The sequence below is a fragment of the Eublepharis macularius genome, chromosome 3 (assembly GCF_028583425.1).
Source record: "Eublepharis macularius isolate TG4126 chromosome 3, MPM_Emac_v1.0, whole genome shotgun sequence".
NCBI classification, from domain to species: Eukaryota; Metazoa; Chordata; class Lepidosauria; order Squamata; family Eublepharidae; genus Eublepharis; species Eublepharis macularius.
The window spans coordinates 72,149,331-72,169,178 of NC_072792.1; the positions used below are offsets into that span (position 1 = coordinate 72,149,331).

A 19,848-nucleotide genomic window follows, 5' to 3' on the forward strand; every position below is an offset into this window, starting at 1 on the left:
GCATTTTTATAAAGTGATTAGAAATAAAATAGAATAGAATAGTCCAGGGGGACACTTCTATAAGGGAGTAAGATCATAGCTTGTTGCAATGTTTATTGCATGTATCATCTTGCTTTTACTACACTGTCTTTTACCTTTGTAATCCACTCTTTGTATTGTTTATGGTTTGTCATGTTGGAATATAGGTTGCAAAGTCTGACATTCAGTCATTATGGGGGTTAATGTTTTTACCCAATGTACTCCCTGTTTTGAATGACCTGGGAAACCTGGCACGGAGCCAATAGCCTTATCTATCTGAAAGCCTGGGAAACTGAGAAACTACTATTGGTTAATAGTCAGGTGACTTCCTCTCCTAGGATCAAGAAGCAGCAGAATATATTGCTTATGTGGTCTTTGTAGAGTAAACATGTAGGAAATAGAGTTCTTTGTTTTGTAGGAATCCCGTGTACCTTTTTCCTTTAGAGTTAATGTTTTCTTAAAAACAAGCAAGTGTCTGACTCTGTTAATCAAGATCCATTGCAACTCTGAATTTTAAACTATTTTAACCCACTTTTTCCCAATACATCATACCTTCAACAGTTTTATGTTTGCATTGTTCTCTGATTCTGTGTGCCTGGTCCTATTGTGATCTGACCCGAATAGCCCAGGCAAGCCTGGCCTGATCAGATCTTGGAAGCAAAGCTGGGTCAGCCTTGGATAGAAATTAGATGGGTCCAGGCCTGCAGAGTCAGGCAATGGCAAACCACTTCTGTTAGAACTAAAGTGATGCCTGGCACGTGCTCTTTAAGTTTAGATGATGTAATTTTACCTGGGAATTGTAGTTTTAAAAGAATTGCTTGGAATCACTGTGGAGAGGTAAGTTGAAAATACAAGCAAAATTAGGTTAGAAGCATTTTTCTAGTGTAGTTTATGGGCACAAGCCTTGCCTCCCCCCACCCCCCTCCAGTGGAATCCACCAGATCTGAAAATAAAAGTTTTCAAAGACAGAGCAGCACGAGATTGCTGGGGAAGAAGAATTTTGCAGTTCCACTGAGAGTGGCAGAGAGGGAGAGACTAAAGGCTTGTACCCATAAACTACACTAGAAAAATGATTCTAACCTAATTTTGCTTGTATTTTCAACCACAGTAGTTCAGTGGCTAAGGAGTTAAGGGCAGTAGCCAAAAACTTCTTTTTCACTCCTCCCTCCTAACTCTTTTGTTATACAAAAAGACATCATAGCAACCCAAGCAGCTCTACTGTTCCCAGGTAAAATTGCATCACCCAACACTTAAAGAACACTTTCCAAGCATCACTTGTAGTTTAGCTCTTAGTCTCTTGAGTCTCAGTGAAAAAGGTGGGCTATAAAGGTGGGCTATAAATCCCTCTTGAGTCTCAGTGAAAAAGGTGGGCTATAAATGAAGTAAGTAAATCCTCATAGAACTCAATGGGAGACCTTGGGCTGCTGTGAAGGTTGTTGTGGAAATAGAAGAGGAACCACTAAACACCATCCTGAACTAGAAAGAAGGATAGAATAAAAATGCAATAGAGATTGATGCTTGTTTCCAGAAAAATTGGCTTCCTCACATCTCAATACTCACATGTAAGATGACTAAATATTATTTGAGGGCTGGGAAAATCTTTTTCTATTAACGGCTACCCTAAGGTTTGGAACTGCAGAATATATACAATTTCGTAAGTATAAAAAAATAATTTAAATTCCTAACCGCCAATGTAAAAAACTCAGTTTTAAAAGTTAAGATTTGTGTGATTTTTGCCTTTAATCTTTCCCTTACACCCTCTGGGTAGATTACTGCCACCAGGAATATTATATTCCAAGATATTTTATTTAAATTTTCCCTTTAGTAACGTGCCCAAGCGTCAGGTTCTTTTGTAGTTCTATGTGGCCCTGAGGATAGGAATGGGATATTGCAATGACAGATACTCTGGGATATAACAAAAACAAAGTAAACGTTTATTTTTTTTAAGAAGCGTATCAGTTTCATATTATTTCTAAAACTTGATGGTTTCAAAGAGTAGTTCTCAATTCTTAAAAGTTACTTTCTTAAACCCAGTCACACAGATCTTTTCTAAGGCTTCACATGCCTGCTTTCCCTGAGAGAATGTCCTTTCACAAACACACAGTTCAGGCTTTCACACAGGTTATATTTATCTCAGAAATACTTAAGCTCAGGCAGCACACACGGCTAGCCTCTCTTTCCCTGACTGAACATTCTTTCACAAACATATTCAGTTCAGGTTTCCATTCCACGTAGGTTATATTTTTCTCAGTAGTACTTAAACATGCTCAGGCAGCACACAGCTAGCCTCTCTTTCCTTCACTCAATATTTCTCTCAGAACTGCTTAAAATTACTCAGGCTGCACACAGCTTGCCTGTTTTCGCCTGACTGAATGTTCTTTCTCCACTCTCAGTCTAAAACTGCATTCACTCCACCCACCTAGGGCTGTGCAAGCCCTGGTCGCTTCGGGTTTACAGCTTCGGGTTTACCCGAACCAGGAAACAGCTTCGGGTAAAGTGTATTTCCAAAGCGGCAAGCAGCTTTGGAAATACAGCTTCGTAAAGCTTTGGGTTTGCCTCGGAAAGATTTGGGTGTCAATTTCACTTCTGGCTTTCGGGTGCCCTGGGGGGGGCAAACTTGGTGGGGACCTTCTCTTACCTCTTCTCTAACAACCCCCCAAGTTTAGGAAAGTGTGGACTTTGGGGGGCCATGTTATGGCCCCTCAAAGACAGTACCCCTGAGAGTCTCTCAGTCTCTAGGAAAGAGCAGATTGTAAACTGGTTATTAAATAAGTATATTAACTCTTGAAAAACTACTTCTAAATTCTAACCCCTCAGTCCCAAAGTGTGGAAGCCAGAGTAAAAAACTAGGCCAAAGCCTTGGCACACACCAGTGAAGCCACCCACCATAGAAATGAAAGGCAGACACAGTAAAAAAAAAAAACTTTAAACAGAGCAGCAGTGGGCCAGCTTCAGGTTACCCCCCCCCCCCACCACCTAGGCCAAAGCCTTGGCACACACCAGGGAAGCCACCCACTGTAGAAATGAAAGGCAGGCACAGTAAAAAAAAAAACAAACTTTTAAACAGAGCAGCAGTGGGCCAGCTTCAAGTTAACACCACCACCACCACCTAGGCCAAAGCCTTGTCACACACCAGGGCTTGGCATGAGTCTGCCCCTAGGAAGCCACTGTTAAATTTAAAAAATAAAAATAAAATGCAAACTTAAAACAAATCCTTTCCCAAACCCATTGCCCCCCCAATCACCCCCTCCCCCAAAGAGCAAAGAATCTTGTGAGTCAGTGAGTCTCACTTACCAGTGAGATGCAGGGCCAGTCAGCAGCACTCCACAGCAGGGTCCTCCTCTTCCAATTTCTGTGCAGGCAAGCCGCTCTCTCAATGTCAGGGTAAATTGGAAGATTCCTAAAGGGAAGCCTCCGATTTATAGCCCTGCACTGCAGCATTTTTTAAAAGGCACTCTCCTGCCAGAGAATCCCCATTGGCTGGGCTGGAAGGAGAATGCTACTGCAGGATTGGCCACTCCTAACCCCTCCTCCCCCTTGCACTCATTGCAAAGTCTGCAAACAGTGCAAAAAATCCCTCCAAATGTGCAGGTTTGCTTGCTGCTTGCATTGGCAATGGAGATCAGCAGCAGCAAGCAAAAGCTCCCACCACTTTTTCAGGGATGGGAGGGGGAAGGAGGAGGTTAGAGTGAGTCACTCACTACTCCTCCCCCTCCCCTCTCCAAAGCCGGAGCTGGAAGCCTTGAATAGGCTTCAAAACATTGCCTTTTTTTTTAACATGGGAAGCTTTTGCTTGCTGCTGCTGATCTCCATTGCCCGCTGCATGCAATTGCAAGAAGCCGGCAATAGAGATCAGCAGCAGCAAGTAAAAGCTTCCCATGCTTTAAAAAAAAAAAAAAAAAAACAGCGCTCACACGGCTGCTCCGAAGCAACACGAATCACTTCGGGTTGCTTAGCTTCGGTATTTCCGAAGCTACATGAAGCGGGTCGCTTCGGGTAACTTTGCCCGAAGCAAAACCCGAAGCGACCAGCCCTATACCCACCCTCTCAGTCATCAACCAATCATATCACTCACTCATCCCTCTCTTTCACCCCCACTCTTCACCTATCTCACAACAAGCATTTAAAGACACATGCACTCATTTACTTAAAATCATTACAGGCTACTCTAAGTTTTGGAATTGCAGAATATATACAATTTGGTAAGTATAAAAAATAATTCAAATTCCTAAGCGCCAATGTAAAAAACTCAGTTTTAAAAGTTAAGATTTATTATGTGACTTAATACTGAAATGAAGAATATTATGTTCTATTCTAATTCTGAACTGTCTCTTACTTTAGAAAAGACATTGGCACTTTCAGATAAGTCTAACATTTACCCCATTACATGCTCATTCTTTGTGTGTTTTTTGTTTTGTAGCTTCTAAACAAGGTTGAAGAAAGAATGAAAGAATTATTTAGCAAGGACATCAAAAGGGTGAAACGGTAAGGGATTTTGTGCATCTGTTATTCAGGCGTAAGATTTGATCAACAAAGTCAAATTCACTGATGATGTGCTCCAGTAATAGCACTGCGAATTGTTAACATGCAGCAGACAGATATGAAGCCCTTAACTCAAACTCATATTGATTAACTTCATTCATACCCTAAGATCTCATTGGGTTAAAAGTGATGGTATGTATGGAGATTTCATGATAACATAGTTTAAATGAAACATTTGTGAAAAGATTCAGCAGTCATGTTGAAGTTTTCGAGGATTATTCCCCCCCCCTTATTGTGAGAAGGAAATGGGGAGGGTTATAGGCAGCGAGTAAGTTGGACCCTACCAGCATTTCTGTGAGTCAAAAAAGGAGAAGAGGCCCCCTTTGACAACAAAAAAGCCTATGGTGGTGATGGTGGGACCTGCATAGACAAAAGCTGCATGGGACTGATGCTGCAGTGAGGACTGGCATTGGGCACATCAATATGATCCACTCTAGCTTCATTTCGAAGAGTTCTTTGACACTCTTCATGTTTATCAGTTAGTGGGAAGTGTAGCAAGAACTCATCCAGGTGTTCTACATTTTTCATTCTTTTCTAATGCTCTGATGATTGGTAGAGAGAACACAGAGCTTTGGATAGTATCTGGGTTTTTCTCTCTGGATCTTTGTTCTCCAGGATGAATGAAGAAGATTCATGAAGAAGATTGCTGGGCTCTGAGTCTTACAAGCAGTAGGAGGTGGGGAAGGGGGTGTTCTCTGGCCATGATTATACTGTCTTATTTAGAGAATGAAGGGATTTTTTACAGATATAGGCTAGCAATTGTGGACAGATCTTTATGTAAGTATCTTCTGAGGCCCTGATATCATTGCAAGATGATGACTAGGCAGGGGAAGAGGAGACAAGCAGTCTGGTAACATGCTGGCAGAAGTCATACTTTAAGGGCATTGATCATCCATGAACATAGTTTTTCTACACTGTTGTGTCCTTGCTCAAGATAACTCTGGCTCTCAGGTAGAGTTAGCAATATTGGGAGCAATCCCAAGCAGGTCAACTTGGAAGAACGTCCCATTTTATTCAGTGGGGATTACTTCCAGGAAAGTGTTGTGAGAATTGCAGCTGTAGTTCGGCACTTTGAGATAGACTGTTGCTGCTTTGTCTTCCAAGTATGAGGAGGAGAGACAAGCCTTTGTTGAGGTATGGTGGCTGTTCTTTGTTTGAGCAGGTAAGGATCAGTTGGTTAATGATAGCGGGCTGAATAATGACAGTAGCAACAATATGCAGACATGCCTGACACAGCCAGCAACCAGTGGGATCACACGTGATATGACCATTAAGCACAGAGCTTCACTCTGGCACCTCCCAAGTGTTTACGGTTTCCTGCCCAATCAAGCATATGTTACCTTGGGAAAGATTCTACACAGTGGTGAAACACTATCAAGTTTCTTCCCTATTAATGGATTAATTGGTGTGATTAGGATGGAATTAAATGTTAAGGTGTGTGTGTGTTTGTTCATCACGAGTTAAATACTGTTGAGTGCCACAATTTATCAAGTAATTTGGTCCTGTCTCTATTCTGTAACTGATAGATACTGCCCTCTAGCATCTGTCAGGATGTGTTACCTGAATAGACTGTTGAGAATCATGCTAAAGCTTTTCAAGATCAGGAAAACATAGTTCGTTTTAAGTTTCTGGTCTTCTGCTATGCCTTTAGAGGATGCAAAAAGATAGGTTAAAAATATAATATCTTTAAAGCAGACATACTGTCTTTCAACGTTGGCAGGTTTCCAAGCTAACCAAGTAGCATCTCTTGTATATACACACCAGTCTTGCAATTTTTGAAGCATATTTTTAGTATAATTCAACATGAGAGTCAATTTAGCCAACAGAATGTAACCACCTTTTAAAAATCTCTTGAGTGTTGAAGATCTTTTATTCTTGTGATATAAATAACTATTCAGAGACAATAATACATTTTATTTGGCTACAAATCTGGGGCTGATTAGTGAATGACAATTACCAGTATTTTTTAAAGTTTTAAAACAATATCCTTTGCCTGGAACACCAGATGCATATGTGCGTGTTCTTCTATGAAGCTAACATTTATAAACTTGGGACTAAAATACCATCACTAAGTTGAACAAACTTAACAGTACATTTTCTCTTTTGTTCTCAGGTTGCCAGCCATTGTGAGAGGAGATGCCATTGATAAATACTGGCCCACAGCAGATGGCCGATTGGTGGAATATGACATAGATTACATTGTTTATGATGAAGAGTCTGCTTACCAGAATATAAAAATTTTACATTCAAAACAATTTGGAAATATTCTAATCCTCAGTGGGGATGTTAGTGAGTATTATCTTAAAATATGCTGCCATATTTTACTATGGAGTAGGTCTGCAGTGCCTGTGACTTGCTGTGCCAAACACAAATCTCCATGTATTGCAGCTTGCTAGGTGCTTGAACATCAAACCCCACCCACCCTGTCTTTTTCTCGACAACAGAAACTAGGAGGTATCAAGCAACTGGGGGCCTTCTATAGAACTTTAAATTTTCCATTGTTTGGATTTATCTTTTCCCCTCCTTTTGGTGGCTGAAATTTGACTTCTGTTTTAAACTGTTTGACTTTTCTGTTTTAAGGATGATTTTTTTTGCAAAATCTAAAACAATATGGGAGCTGTGAAGTTGACGATGCTTATTTCTTCTACACTTGATAATTTATTCAAAATTTGACTTTAATGGGGAAAAGTTGGATCTGATAAAGTGGTCTCTAATCCATAAAAGCTTATGTTTCATAGTCTGTTAAGTTGGAAGGAAAAATAATGGGTAAGAATCAGCCAGTTACTCTATACAGGTTTCTTTTGTTAACATAAGTAGTAATCCTAGATTTATTAAATGACTATGCAAATAGGAAAAACCATACCATAATATTGAGGACTAGGGGTGCACACTTAGGGTTTCTGATTTGGGTAAAATACCCGCATCGGACCCGATCTGTAAAGATTCAGCGATTCAGAAATCCCATATCAAAGCTTCCCTGAAGCATTCAGGTTGCTTCAGGAAGCTTCGGGGCCGAGTTTAAAGGGCCCTTTCCCTGCCTCTTGCAAGCGGCAGGTCCCTTTAAACTTCAGCTTGCTGGCGGGGGGGATTCCCCCACCTGACAGCTGAAGTTTAAAGGGATGCTTTCCTGCCGCTTGCAAGTGGCAGGGCCCTTTAAACTTGCCCCAGTCCCCCACCCCTACCCCACTTACCTTGGCCCTGCAGCTGCGGAGGCAGTGGGGTGGCAGCGGCAGCTCTGGCCTTCCCCGCTGCCCTGTGGGGCCGCGCACCGCCAGATTTGGCCTTCTCAGCTGCCCTGCGGGGACACATGGAGGAGGTGTAAAAGGACCTTCCTGCCCCTCAAATGGCTGCTGCAGCGGCCATTTGAGGGGCAGGAAGGGCCAGAGGAGTCAGCTGTACAGATGGCGCAGCAGCAGCTTCAGCCCTCCTTGTAGCCCTGGGGGGCCGCACTGCGGTAAAGGAGGAAGTGGAGAAGGCCCTTCCTGCCCCCCGGCGGCCATTTGAGGGGTCAGAAGGGCTGGAGGTGGTGGGTGGGTGGGGGTGCTGGGAAAAAGCCTCCCCCCCCCACCCCCAAATCACTTTGGAATGCTCCAAATTTTTACGAAGCATTCTGAAGCAATTCAAATATCCGAATCTGAAGCGGCTTCAGGTTTGGGGTATTTCAGAATTTTTTCCCCACTTCAGGTAAACCAGAAGTGGGAAATCCGAGTATTTTGGGGGTGACATCCTTATTGAGGACTATCAAAACAGGCAATGCAGTGCTGTAGATAGCATAGTATTCCAACTCAATTGGACTGTTAATATGGTTTAAGCAAGTATGTGACTGAAAAACCTGTGAACATTTGCTCCTTCTGGTAGCTCTGATTTTATCATTGATTATCTCTGATAAGCTGGTCACAAAATAAAGCCGTAAACTATCTGGAGATCTTTTAGGCAGAGGAAAGGGTTCCACCATTCGCAAGAGTATGAACAGAAGTTGGCTTGATAGTTTCTGTTAATGGTTTTGCAGTATGAAGGACTTTATACAGGCTGGATTTCCTTTTTAGAATTTTTCTGATAAATAGGGTTTCCAGCCTCCAGATGGGACCTGGAGATCTGGAATTCCAGCTGATCTCCAGACTACAGGGATCAGTTCCCCTGGAGAAAATTGAGGCTTTTATATGGCATTATATATATGGCATTATAGCCTATTGAGGTCCCTCTCCAAACCCCACTCCAAACCCCACTCTCCCTAGCTCCAAATTTCCAGGAAATTCCCAGTATGGAATTGGCCACCATAGTAATGAAGCATGTGCAGAAAAAAGTTGGACTCCACAGAACAATAATATCCCAAAGTTGAAGTTTGGGCAGAACTGTTTAAAAAAGGAATTCTTAAGTCTAGGTCACCCTGTGTGTGAATAAATTGAAGCGTTCCTGAGCACCATTACATTTTTCAGTTGACTTAGAAGGATGTAACTGTGCTTACAACTGAACTATGTTTTGTTTTTGTAAATTTGTAATGACACTTTTAGCACATTTCTTTTTATGTGATTAGTATTAAGTACTTCCAAATAATAAGTCGTCACTGGATTCTGTAAAATAAATCTATTGATTTATGAGGCTTTATATCATTATTTAGTAAGAGATCATTCATGATGAATATCTTATACAAGCATGCTTAGAGATGCAGCTATGTTCAGGAGTTCCTTTGTGGTTTTGTGTGTTCGTGAGTATATTTAAATCCCTTTGCTTTTCAAGATCTTGCTGAGAGTGACCTGGCATATACACAAGCTATAATGGGCAGTGGAAAGGAGGACTACGCTGACAAAGAAGTGCTAATTCTTGGAGGCGGTGATGGTGGAATACTGTACGAAATAGTCAAACTGAAACCAAAGATGGTCACCATGGTAGAGATATCCTTTTAATAAGTGACCTGTTGTGTTTTTAAAAAATCACAAATTTAGTAACAATGAATGGCACAACTGTATGATTCAAAAAATCTATGAGGGATGGGTAGTGAAACAAGGCCTAGGGTATATGTTTCTTCATACCCAGAGTAACATTCAGGTATGCAGAAAAATATGTTAACCTCCCTCCCCAAAGACAACAGCAAAACCCAGCAACATTTGTGCATATGTCATGCAGAGAAAAAAGTCTGAAACTGTATGAAAAGATGGGGTGGTGGTATAAGACTAACTGGGGCAAGAAAACGCCAGCCTAAGAATGGGCTACTAAACAGGTGGTTGAGAAGAGGGAAGAAAAAGGAAGATTGAGTATGTAGGAAACTGACAATTGGATGGGTAGGTGAGATGAGGATAGCAAAATTAACTGAGTGGTGAATTGGGCTAGGTGGGACTTGGTAATTGGACAAGAGTAAGGAAATAAAACACAAAACTGAGTAGGTAATTGGTAGGAGGAAATTAGGAAAGTTAGCAAGGGGGTGAGGAAATAGTTGGGAGGGTGGAGGGGGAGGAATAGGAGCCACAATAAGAAATTGTGGCCAGAGGAGTCTCTTTTCTCTAAATCCTTGCTTATTCCATGCTTGTATATTCCACTTCCTCCCTCTCCTCTTTATCTTGGGAACTCAGATTGACTTCTCTTTTTAAGATTGTTTTAAATTCTATGCTATGTGTTCAGTACCTTAAATGTGGTCCAGGGAATAAAACTTGCTGTTCCAGTATGGACTCTTTGTTTTTCATCATTGCTTTACTAAGTTGTTTTGAGCAATATAGGCAAGAATTTGGCTGCTGTTGACTGTCAAAAATAAAGATGTTCACTCTCTATGGGTTAAGATGACTCTAATATTAAATGGTATATTGTATTGTTATTTGTGAGAAATGTATTTATATTGAATGCCTTTAGAGTTCTCTATCAGGCCAGAACTTACATATTCTTAGACTAACATGTTTAGGCTCAACATATTTTATTATTGATTTACCAGTTTTGTATGTCTTACTCTCTAAAATAAGCATGACAGTTGTCTGTAAATTCTGAAAAATAAGGCCTGATTTGAATCAATGACACTAATTTGACAAAAGTGTTAAGCAAGCACAGCTGCTTAGCACATGAAAACAAGATGTTATGTGACTAAGGAATTGCACAGATAACTTCTTCCACCTCACCACACGTCACCCACATCACATTTAAATCAGACCTTAGTTTTGCTATTTAGAGGGAATGCTGTAATACTATAGAACATAATAAGCAACAACATGAATGCTAAATTCTTAACTGTGATTAAAAACATTGATCAGATGGTGATTGACGGGTGCCGAAAATACATGCGCAAAACATGTGGCGATGTCTTGGACAATCTGAATGGAGATTGCTATCAGGTAATATTTTCTTCAGAGCATTCCACACGAGTGTGTTCTTTTCCACCAATTAAAATATGTTTGGGAGAACTATTTATGAAAACATTTGCTTGATTTTTATTATCAAACCGCTAATTTTACAGTGCTAGATGTCCATAATACCTTGGGAAAGAGTATTGATATATTGATGTGGACTATATAAAACTAAAAATATACTCATTTTAAAAATCTTAGCCACATTAGGAAGAAACAAAACTTTGAAGCAGTTTTAAAAACATTACTAAAATGGGGAGATTTTAAAAAGGAGGCTTCACAAAATAAACCACGTCCTGACATCGCGGTAAATGTTTGCTAAACTTCCGGAAGTATAGCGTCTTCCGAGCGCGATTTCTGACTCATCACGCAATGAGTCAGAAATCGTGCTAGAAAGACACTATACTTCTGGAAGTTTAGCAAACATTTACCGCGATGCCGGGATGTGTGGATTCAGCCAGTATGTCAGTGGCAGTAGAACATTATTAGTGTCTTTCAAGAACAGTTACATAAATTTGTATTTAAATACTGTGTCATTTAGAGTTGCTCAGTGAAAAAGAGTCATCCTATATTCAACACAAGCTTGCTGATAAATAACACAAGTAGTTTTACTACTAGGCACGTGAGGTATACTTTACACTCACCTAATTATTGTAAGAGCTTTGTCACTGATAAAATCAGATGCATGTCATAGGGTTGCCATAGCACATGCACACATGCAGGTTGAAGTATTATGTAATTTACTATACTATATAAATGTTAGATTGAGGTGAGCCTGCCCCTTCACTCAATCCTGAAGCTTTCCAACTTAACTCTTTCTTTGGCAAAAGAGCCACTTAGAGGAAAGCTTCAGACTTCGATGAGTTAGAGAAGTGGTAGGATACATGCTACTGAAAGTCTGTGCAAGCCTAAGGGCACTTTTTACATCTTGTCTGTTCCAGTCCCTCTTCGTCAAACTTTAGCTTGACTACAGTGGAAGAAATAGTCTTGCTTACTAGAACCTCCACCACCACCACGCACACTTCTGGAAGTGCTGAAGTACCTCCCCAAGTACTGGTAACTCAGAGAACTGATGCCATAATAAAAACCCAAAATTCCACTACTTTTTTCAGGTTCTAATAGAAGACTGTATTCCAGTACTGAAGAGGTATGCCAAAGAAGAAAGGATGTTTGATTATGTAATTAATGATTTGACTGCTGTTCCAATCTCTACTTCTCCTGAAGAAGGTTAATATTTCTTTTGACCATGTATGATCTTGTTAGTGCAAAATCTTGCTTGCAGCTGAATAACTTGCATTTTAATTAGAGGAAGTGCTGTTTGATGATAAGAGATACAGATGAACGTCTCATAAACACCTTGAAAGGGACTATATGTGTGTATATGCATGAATGCCCCAGATGGGTAGGGTTGGAGGGACTGACAGCTTTATATGCCATAAGACAGTGTTTATTCAGTCACTCAGCACATGTTAATTGTAAATTAAAATCAGTACTTTCACATTTAGATTCTACATGGGAGTTTCTGCGGATGATTTTGGACCTTTCAATGAAAGTCTTGAAACCTGATGGAAAATATTTCACACAGGTATGGTAGGTGAAAGTTCTTCTGTAACTAATGTAAACGCAGTGGAGTTTGAAACAATGGGACAATTCAAACCATAATTTGTCCTTGGAGTGTGATATTGGATATCTCTCTGTATCACATGCTTGTTCCATGCTCCCCTTCTGACGCCAAAGACAGAAGGTAAATTTAGCAAATAGAGAAAATCTGTTCATTTGTATGAAATCTATTGCAGGTGAATGGTGAGGGGTTTCCTGAATCACTAGTCAACTTCTGCCTGGGAAAAAGGGGAGATCCCAGGAAGGGGAGGTGGAGTTCCAGTTGGAAACAAATTTCCAGGAGAGTTCATAAATAATTAAAAAGTCATAATCCATGCATGATGAAACCATTAATGCCGACGGTCCAATGTGTGCACTGATGTTTCCAATCCCGTTTCGTGGCAAAAAGGCACTTCTTCATGGGCATATATCTTCTGGAAAGTAGTAACTCCCGGTCCAACACACTCCCGGATCCAATACACAAAAATTACGTGTTTATGTCCGTCGTAATTTTTGATTGTGTATTGGATCCGGGAGTGTGTTGGACCGGGAGTTACTACATTCCAGAAGATATATGCCCATGAAGAAGTGCCTTTTTGCCATGAAACGGGATTGGAAACATCAGTGCACACATTGGACCGTCGGCATTAATGGTTTCATCATGCATGGATTATGACTTTTAATTATTTATGAACTCTCCTGGAAATTTGTTTCCAACTGGAACTGCACCTCCCCTTCCTGGGATCTCCCATTGTGGAATGTATATATGGACATTGACGGATTGTGATTGATATATATATTTATTGCTTTATGTACACTGTTTATAACACTTTTGCTATTTGCACTTAAATGCACTTTAATAGAATAGAGATACATATTGTTATATTCCCGGCTTTGTTTCTGTTTGCTCCTACTAACCGGGTTGTCTCCCTGAGTTTTGCCCTGCTTCTGTGGGAAAAAGGGGAGGCATGACTTCTATTCTTCATAAACCTAGGACCACTAATTTTATGGCTAAAACTAGATGTGAACTGATGGCTTAAAGCTGACTTATTTTGTTAACTCATCAGTGTTCTTGATTCCAAGTAAGATAAAGAATAAATATTGTGTCTGTCACTTTAATGTATTTCCAGGAACAACAGGGCTGTTTCAGAGCTCTTGTGACTATTAAGATTCTAATAAGAAGTTTACTGCCTGAGACTCCTAGCTTTTTTTCTTTTTTTTTCTTTTTTTTTAAAGAAAAGTATATAATATGAAATTTTTCTCATGTCAGCCATCTTTGGAGTCGGAACAAAATTCTTATCCCTTAATGATGCTTTCAGCTTACTTCTTTTTTTGACTTGTGAAAAAAAGGAAATAACTATTTTTAATTTAATATAGTACTGGGGATTTTTAAAAGAATTAAAATTAATAGCTTAAGTGAAAGGGGATTGCTTTGGTATACATGTAGCAAACTGTCCTATTCCTCTGCATTAACATGAAAAAAGCAGTGCTCTTTCTCTTTATTGTCCTTTGAAATCATTTTACTCCTTCAGTGCCATTTGTTTGAACAGTCTCACTTTCTAAAGGCATGCAAGTTACTAATGTGTGCACTACACAGTTTGACCACTAGATAGAGCTGGATAACTAAAAATAATTGGACATACGATGCAAGGAATATTTTTCACATATGTACCAGAAGTTAGTGGAACGCACAAGCACTTGGTTGCATCTGACAATCTTTACAACTTTTTTCACAGACTAAGAGCTTAAATCCTATTTTTAAAATGTTCATATAAAGTTGACATAATTACAAACTGCAGTCCTGTTCAAATGGTTAGCATTATTCCCTTTATCTTTAGTATTGGCCATATTTTTAAACTAAAAAGAAAGGAAATAAAAATCCTGGAATTTTATCCATGCCATTGTGCTTTACAGAGATGCAGTGAGCGCTTGATCTCTATTGTCTTTTTAATGAGTGCACATTTATTATTTATTTATTTATATGTTTATTTGTTTTGATATTTAGCTCACCCTCTCTGTAAGCAGGCTCAGAGTGGGTTACAGTAGCATTAAATATATGCAAAGTTATATAAAATTACATTTAAAACAACCTATAAATATAAATACCAATTAAACAAAACCAACTATTTGGTGGCATCTGCTAAACAAATCTAGGTGAGGTAACTGCAGATAAAAACAGCTAGTACAAATGGATGGATAAAAATCTGCTGAAGAAATCCAAGGCAGGAGAAGACAGGACAAGGGAAGCCAGTAAGAGTGAGGCGTCAATGCCTCAGCTATAGGCCTGACGGAACATCTTCATTCTCCCTCTGAGGCAGAGGACATCTTGGGTGATTCCCACTGTCCAATCAGGGAGGCAGGAACTAATTTTCTTCCTCTTCCTGTCTGGCATGTGGGACACCCACTCTTCAGTTCTGTTCCTGCCTCCAGGGAAAGCAGTTCTTCAGCAGACTAGCTCTGCTGCCTTTTCTCTCTCTATCTCTTATTTACCTTTCTTCTTCCTCAAACCATTGTGTACCTTAGTCCTTCTCCTCAGTCCTTCTCCTCCCATTTCCTTTTCTTTTACTTCTCTTGCCAAAGAAAGAAAAGAAGAGGACAAAATGGTCATCGGACTCTGAGGAAAGCTTCATGGAGGAGAGTATGGGCTGTTCCCACGGAGCCATCCTACTGGCGGTGGGAACAAGCCCAGCCAGCACCAGCATGCCTCTTAGGTTGCGCAGCTCCCTGGCGAGGAAATGGCCTTGGAAGAGACGCTGGCCTCTAAACAGCTCCATCTGTCACAGAGGGAGCTTGTTAAAACAGCACGCCTCAGCCAGCCAGCTGAGAACAGTGCCACCTGGCGGAGCTCAATTTTGTCAGGAAACATCAACGCGACAAGTGATTTTCCACCTAATCTCAAAGACATGCTTGCCAATCTCCCGGCGGGAGAGACACGGCAGAAACATAATCCAGACACCCAGAGCTCCAGCTGACAAGCCCAGGAGGGCCATGTAAGTGTTCCCCCAAGTGTGTTACCTCTAGAATTCCTGTCAGCAATTAGACTATGAGGGAGGAAATCCTGTCACTTTGCCAGTCAGAAGCACCTTTGCCCAGTAAAGATGCCAGGAATCTCCTCAGCTCTGGTGCCATGTGAATGTGCCCATGCCAGCCTCCTGGCTGGAGATTCTACAGCAGGCTTTTCCCCTTTGGATCTAACCCTGCCTTTACAACAGGACTTTCCCTGTCAGATGCGTAATATATAAAGGGCACAAACTTGCCTGTGTCTTTGAACCTTTTAACTTCTTAAGACTAACCAGGAGGGAGGAAATAATCTCTGCTGGGCTGAAACCTCTGTTAATAGTGATGTGGTGTCTACTTCCTCCTTCCTCCATGAGTAAGGCTGTGGCTCTGTGGAAGAGCTTCTGCTTTGTATGCAAAGGATCCAGGTTTGGTCCCCATTAACTCCAGTTAAAAAGATCAGGTAGATGATAGGAAAAACCTCTTCCTGAGACCCTGGAGAGGAGTCTGAGGAGATAACACTAACTGATGGTCTGAGTCAGAATAAGGCATTCTGTAATGTTTATCAGTCAGGGATCCCCACAGACCAGGGAGATCACCCTCAGATAGAGTCTGTAATGACAAGGAGAAGGATGAATACCTTCAGATGTGGAGGAGGAAATATCCCTACCAGAACAGTCAGCCCAGCTGTCTGAATCTGAGGTCTACCAGTATTAACTACCTAAGACATTCTCAGCCTTAGGGCTATAGAAATTACCCTTGGGGGGAGTAGGACCCTTAGACAGGGAATACCAAATCCGACCCAGGGAAACGAGTCTCTTCCTAGCGAAGGTTCCTCAGAAAAGGTCCTCCCATTTCCAGAATATTTTGGGAGATGGTTCAAGGCTGACAGGTCTAAACCATAAGCCAAGTTTTTTGAACAAGTTTATCAAATTGCATTACTTCTGAATGGAGAATCTGTGCTCAGTCGCAGTGACCAATCAATCAGAAGAACGTATGACATCTATAGATCTCACAGAAGCAGACCTCCATGTACCAATTCTGACAGCCCATCAACAATACCTAAGATTTTATGTGGAAAAAAAATCAGTTGGCAGTTCTGAGCCATCCCCTTTCGTCCTGTCCACCACGCCAAGAGGATTCACAAAATTCCTGATCAACCCCATTATATGTCTCAGAGACAGGGGTATTCATGTTCACTTGTACCCAGACGATCTCCTGATCAGTTCAAGCTCAAGAGAAAATCTCACCACAACTCTCAATTCACCATTCAGTTCCTACAAGCTTGAACACCTGGGTTTGATCAGTCACCAAAAGGGCTTTATCTATCCCTCACCAAAGAAAAGATCAGGAAGACCAAACAGCTGGCTGAAACTGTCATCAGAGCGCAAAATCACTTCTCACGACACTACTGAAACTGATAGGTTTGCTAAAACCACTTCTCACGACACTACTGAAACTGATGGGTTTGCTAGTGGCCAACTACAATGCAATACCTTTGAGGTCGTCTATAGGCAAGACCACTTCAGACCTTTCTCAGATCTCATTAACAACAGATCATGGAGAAGACAGATCTTTCCATTCAGGTACCACTTCAGATCAAAACCAGTCTGAGCCAAGGTCACCAAACCAATGCAAAGCAAAAAAATCATGACCCCTCTAGAACAACAAATATTTATAGATGTAAAAATCACAGGTTAGGCATGCCTTCCTATCAATGTCATAGAAATGTGAGCAGTTTTTCTGTCCCTGTTCCAGTTCAGAGATCTGTATGGACAAGGTTGCAGACAAAACATATATAAAAAAGCAGGGGGGAACAAAGACCTCGAGGCGGCACAAGGGGGCAGCAAGGATACTTACCTGGGAGGAAGGTCACCTAGCCTTAACCAGAACTGAACACATCAAAGGCATATCCAATGTCCAGGCAGACTGGCTGAGGGGGCAACAGGGGAATAGTCCCTTAAGAAAGATCTCATCCACTGGATAACATCGCACTTCGCAATACCTCATCGACCTGTTTGCTTCCCAACACAGCCATCAACTACCGGGGCACATGACAAGGTTTGTTCCACCCACAAGCAGATGCCCTGACATTGCAGTGGCCATTAGGCCTCCTCTGTGTATTGCCACCCTTACCAGTAACAGACCATGCCTTTCCACCCTCCAACATTTAGGCCCTCTCATTTAGACTTGCTATGCTTAACCGTGTGGAAATAGAAAGGAACACTTTCCTAAGATGGGGATATTCCTGAGAGGTGGCCAACACTCTCCTAGCATTCAGAAAACAGTTCATGCTCAGAATTTACAACTCCTATTGGAAAGCCCTCACTCAGTGGACATTTTACACAGCCCTGACCAAACATCCATTTGAACTGGTCTAGGATGTTCCCCGGAGAAGGCTGAGAATGAAGACCATCTTCATTATGTTAGCATCTGCCAGAAGAATTAGTCAGACTTGAACTCTGTCTCTTTCACAATGGTAAGGTGATACCTTGTACTGTCTTCCAAAAGTGTATTCCAACTTCCATAGGGTGCAAGAAACAAGTCTACCATATTTCTACATGTACCCTAAATTGGCTAGGTGGAGGCTCTGACACGACCTAGATGTCAGAAGGATGCTCAAGGCCTATCTGCTCTGAGCAGTGCAAATCAGAGAGTCAGACTTACTGTTCTTAAATATCTCTCCCCTCAATTTGGGGAAGAAAATGCCTTCAGCAGCTGTAGGTGCCAATAGCAAAACATGCACGATCGAAACTCCTAAAACTCTCTTCATAGAGGTTCCTTGTGGAATACCAGTTCAGTCTTTGAGGAGTGCTACTACCAGTACAGCATTACACAGGAACACTTCTGTAGAAGAAGTCTGCAAGGCAGCAACAAGGTTGTCAGTCTCAACCTTGGTAAGATGCTACAAATTGAGTGGGCCCTTCCCGCAACAGGCCAATCATGGCAGGGAAGGGCTGGGAGGCAGGCCTGTCCTTCCCACCAGTGTGCAGACTGTGCCACATAAAAGGTGAGTCGTTGCCAATACTGCTCACCTTCTAGGTTCTAGTAGATTTCATTTGTGTCCTACTTTCTTCCCAGTGGGGATCCAAAGTAGGACCATTTTCCTCTCCTCCATTTTATGCTCACAATAATCCTGTGAAGTAGGTTAGGCTGAAAGTGTGACTAGTGCAATTTGGGTTTCCGATTTGGGATAAATACCCAAATCGGACCCGATTTGCAAAGATTCGGGATTTCCGAATTGGGCCCAGCATGCTAGCGCCAATTCAGAAATGCCAGATCAAACCTTCCTGAAGTGATTCAGGTTGCTGCGGGAAGCTTCGGGTTGCTTTCAAACCCCGTCTGGCTCCAGCTGACTGGCAGAGGAGGTTCCCCCATGGGCCAGCTGGAGTTTAAAGGGTCCTTTCCCTGACGGGCCAGCTGGCGCAGACAGAACTATGCAGACAAAATTTTGTTCTGTTCAAGTTTTGTCTACTCCAGGTGGAGGTGCCTCTCCTTTTGTGGTTCTGTATCTTTATTGAGGCCAACTAGTGCAGCAGGGAAAGGGCCCTTTAAACTTCGGCTGGCCCGCGGGGGGATCCCCCCCCACCAGCCAGCTGAAGCGTGGGAATTCCTTCTGCCACTTATTTCACCCGATGAGAAGGGGAGGAGGGAACCCCTTCCTCTCCCTCCCATCAGGGAAATAAGCGGGGGTGGGGGGTGGGACGTTCTGGTGTGCTCCAAATCTTCATGGCGCTACCGCGGCTAGGCATAGACAGTTTCCAAAGCAGCTTGCAACTTCAGAAATTGCTTATTTCCAATTCTTTTTCCTGCTTCGGAAATTCCAAAGCAGGAAAACTGAATCTTTCCATCCCTGCACATCCTAAGTGACTGGCCTGTTGTGACCCACAAGTCTTCATGGCAGAGCCATGATTAGAAGCTGTGTCCCAGATCCTTTTCTGACACTTTAACCACTATACCACACAGGCTCATTTTTATATGTCAATTACCAAACCTTTGTTTTTAAAAATAACATTTGGAATTACTTTTGATAGGAATTTGGGATCGTGGGTTGGAGGTGTGATGGACTGAGCCAAGTCTGCTTCCTTTTCCAGTATCTGTCAATTCCCTTTGTTGTCTGGAGAGAGCCAGCAATGACTAATGAGGAACACTTGGAAGGAGGGGGAAGATCAGGAGGGAAATCCGTAGGTAACAGAGGTTTGAGGCCACACCTATATGATATGGCATCCCTGAGGATAAACCAGGGGTGCTGCAGGCATTTTACCTCAAGGTTTCTGTTGCTTTCAAAATGCTGAAGTGGGGGCAGTCCTGCTTGGAACTTCAGCATGGGGGGAGGTGGGGCTCCTGTCTCCCTACCCCCTGTACT

At 41.8% G+C, this 19,848-nt stretch overlaps 1 protein-coding gene across 1 annotated transcript in view; it reads left to right on the top strand.

The window, feature by feature from the left end:
* Positions 1-19,848, top strand: part of SMS (spermine synthase) — a 46,830-nt gene that overhangs the window by 16,981 nt on the left and 10,001 nt on the right. Inside the window, exons 4-9 of the mRNA XM_054974709.1 lie at positions 4,439-4,503; positions 6,674-6,849; positions 9,298-9,452; positions 10,785-10,874; positions 11,999-12,113; positions 12,392-12,471. Of these exons, the coding sequence (XP_054830684.1) occupies positions 4,439-4,503; positions 6,674-6,849; positions 9,298-9,452; positions 10,785-10,874; positions 11,999-12,113; positions 12,392-12,471 (681 nt within the window). The remainder of the gene's footprint in view (positions 1-4,438; positions 4,504-6,673; positions 6,850-9,297; positions 9,453-10,784; positions 10,875-11,998; positions 12,114-12,391; positions 12,472-19,848) is intronic.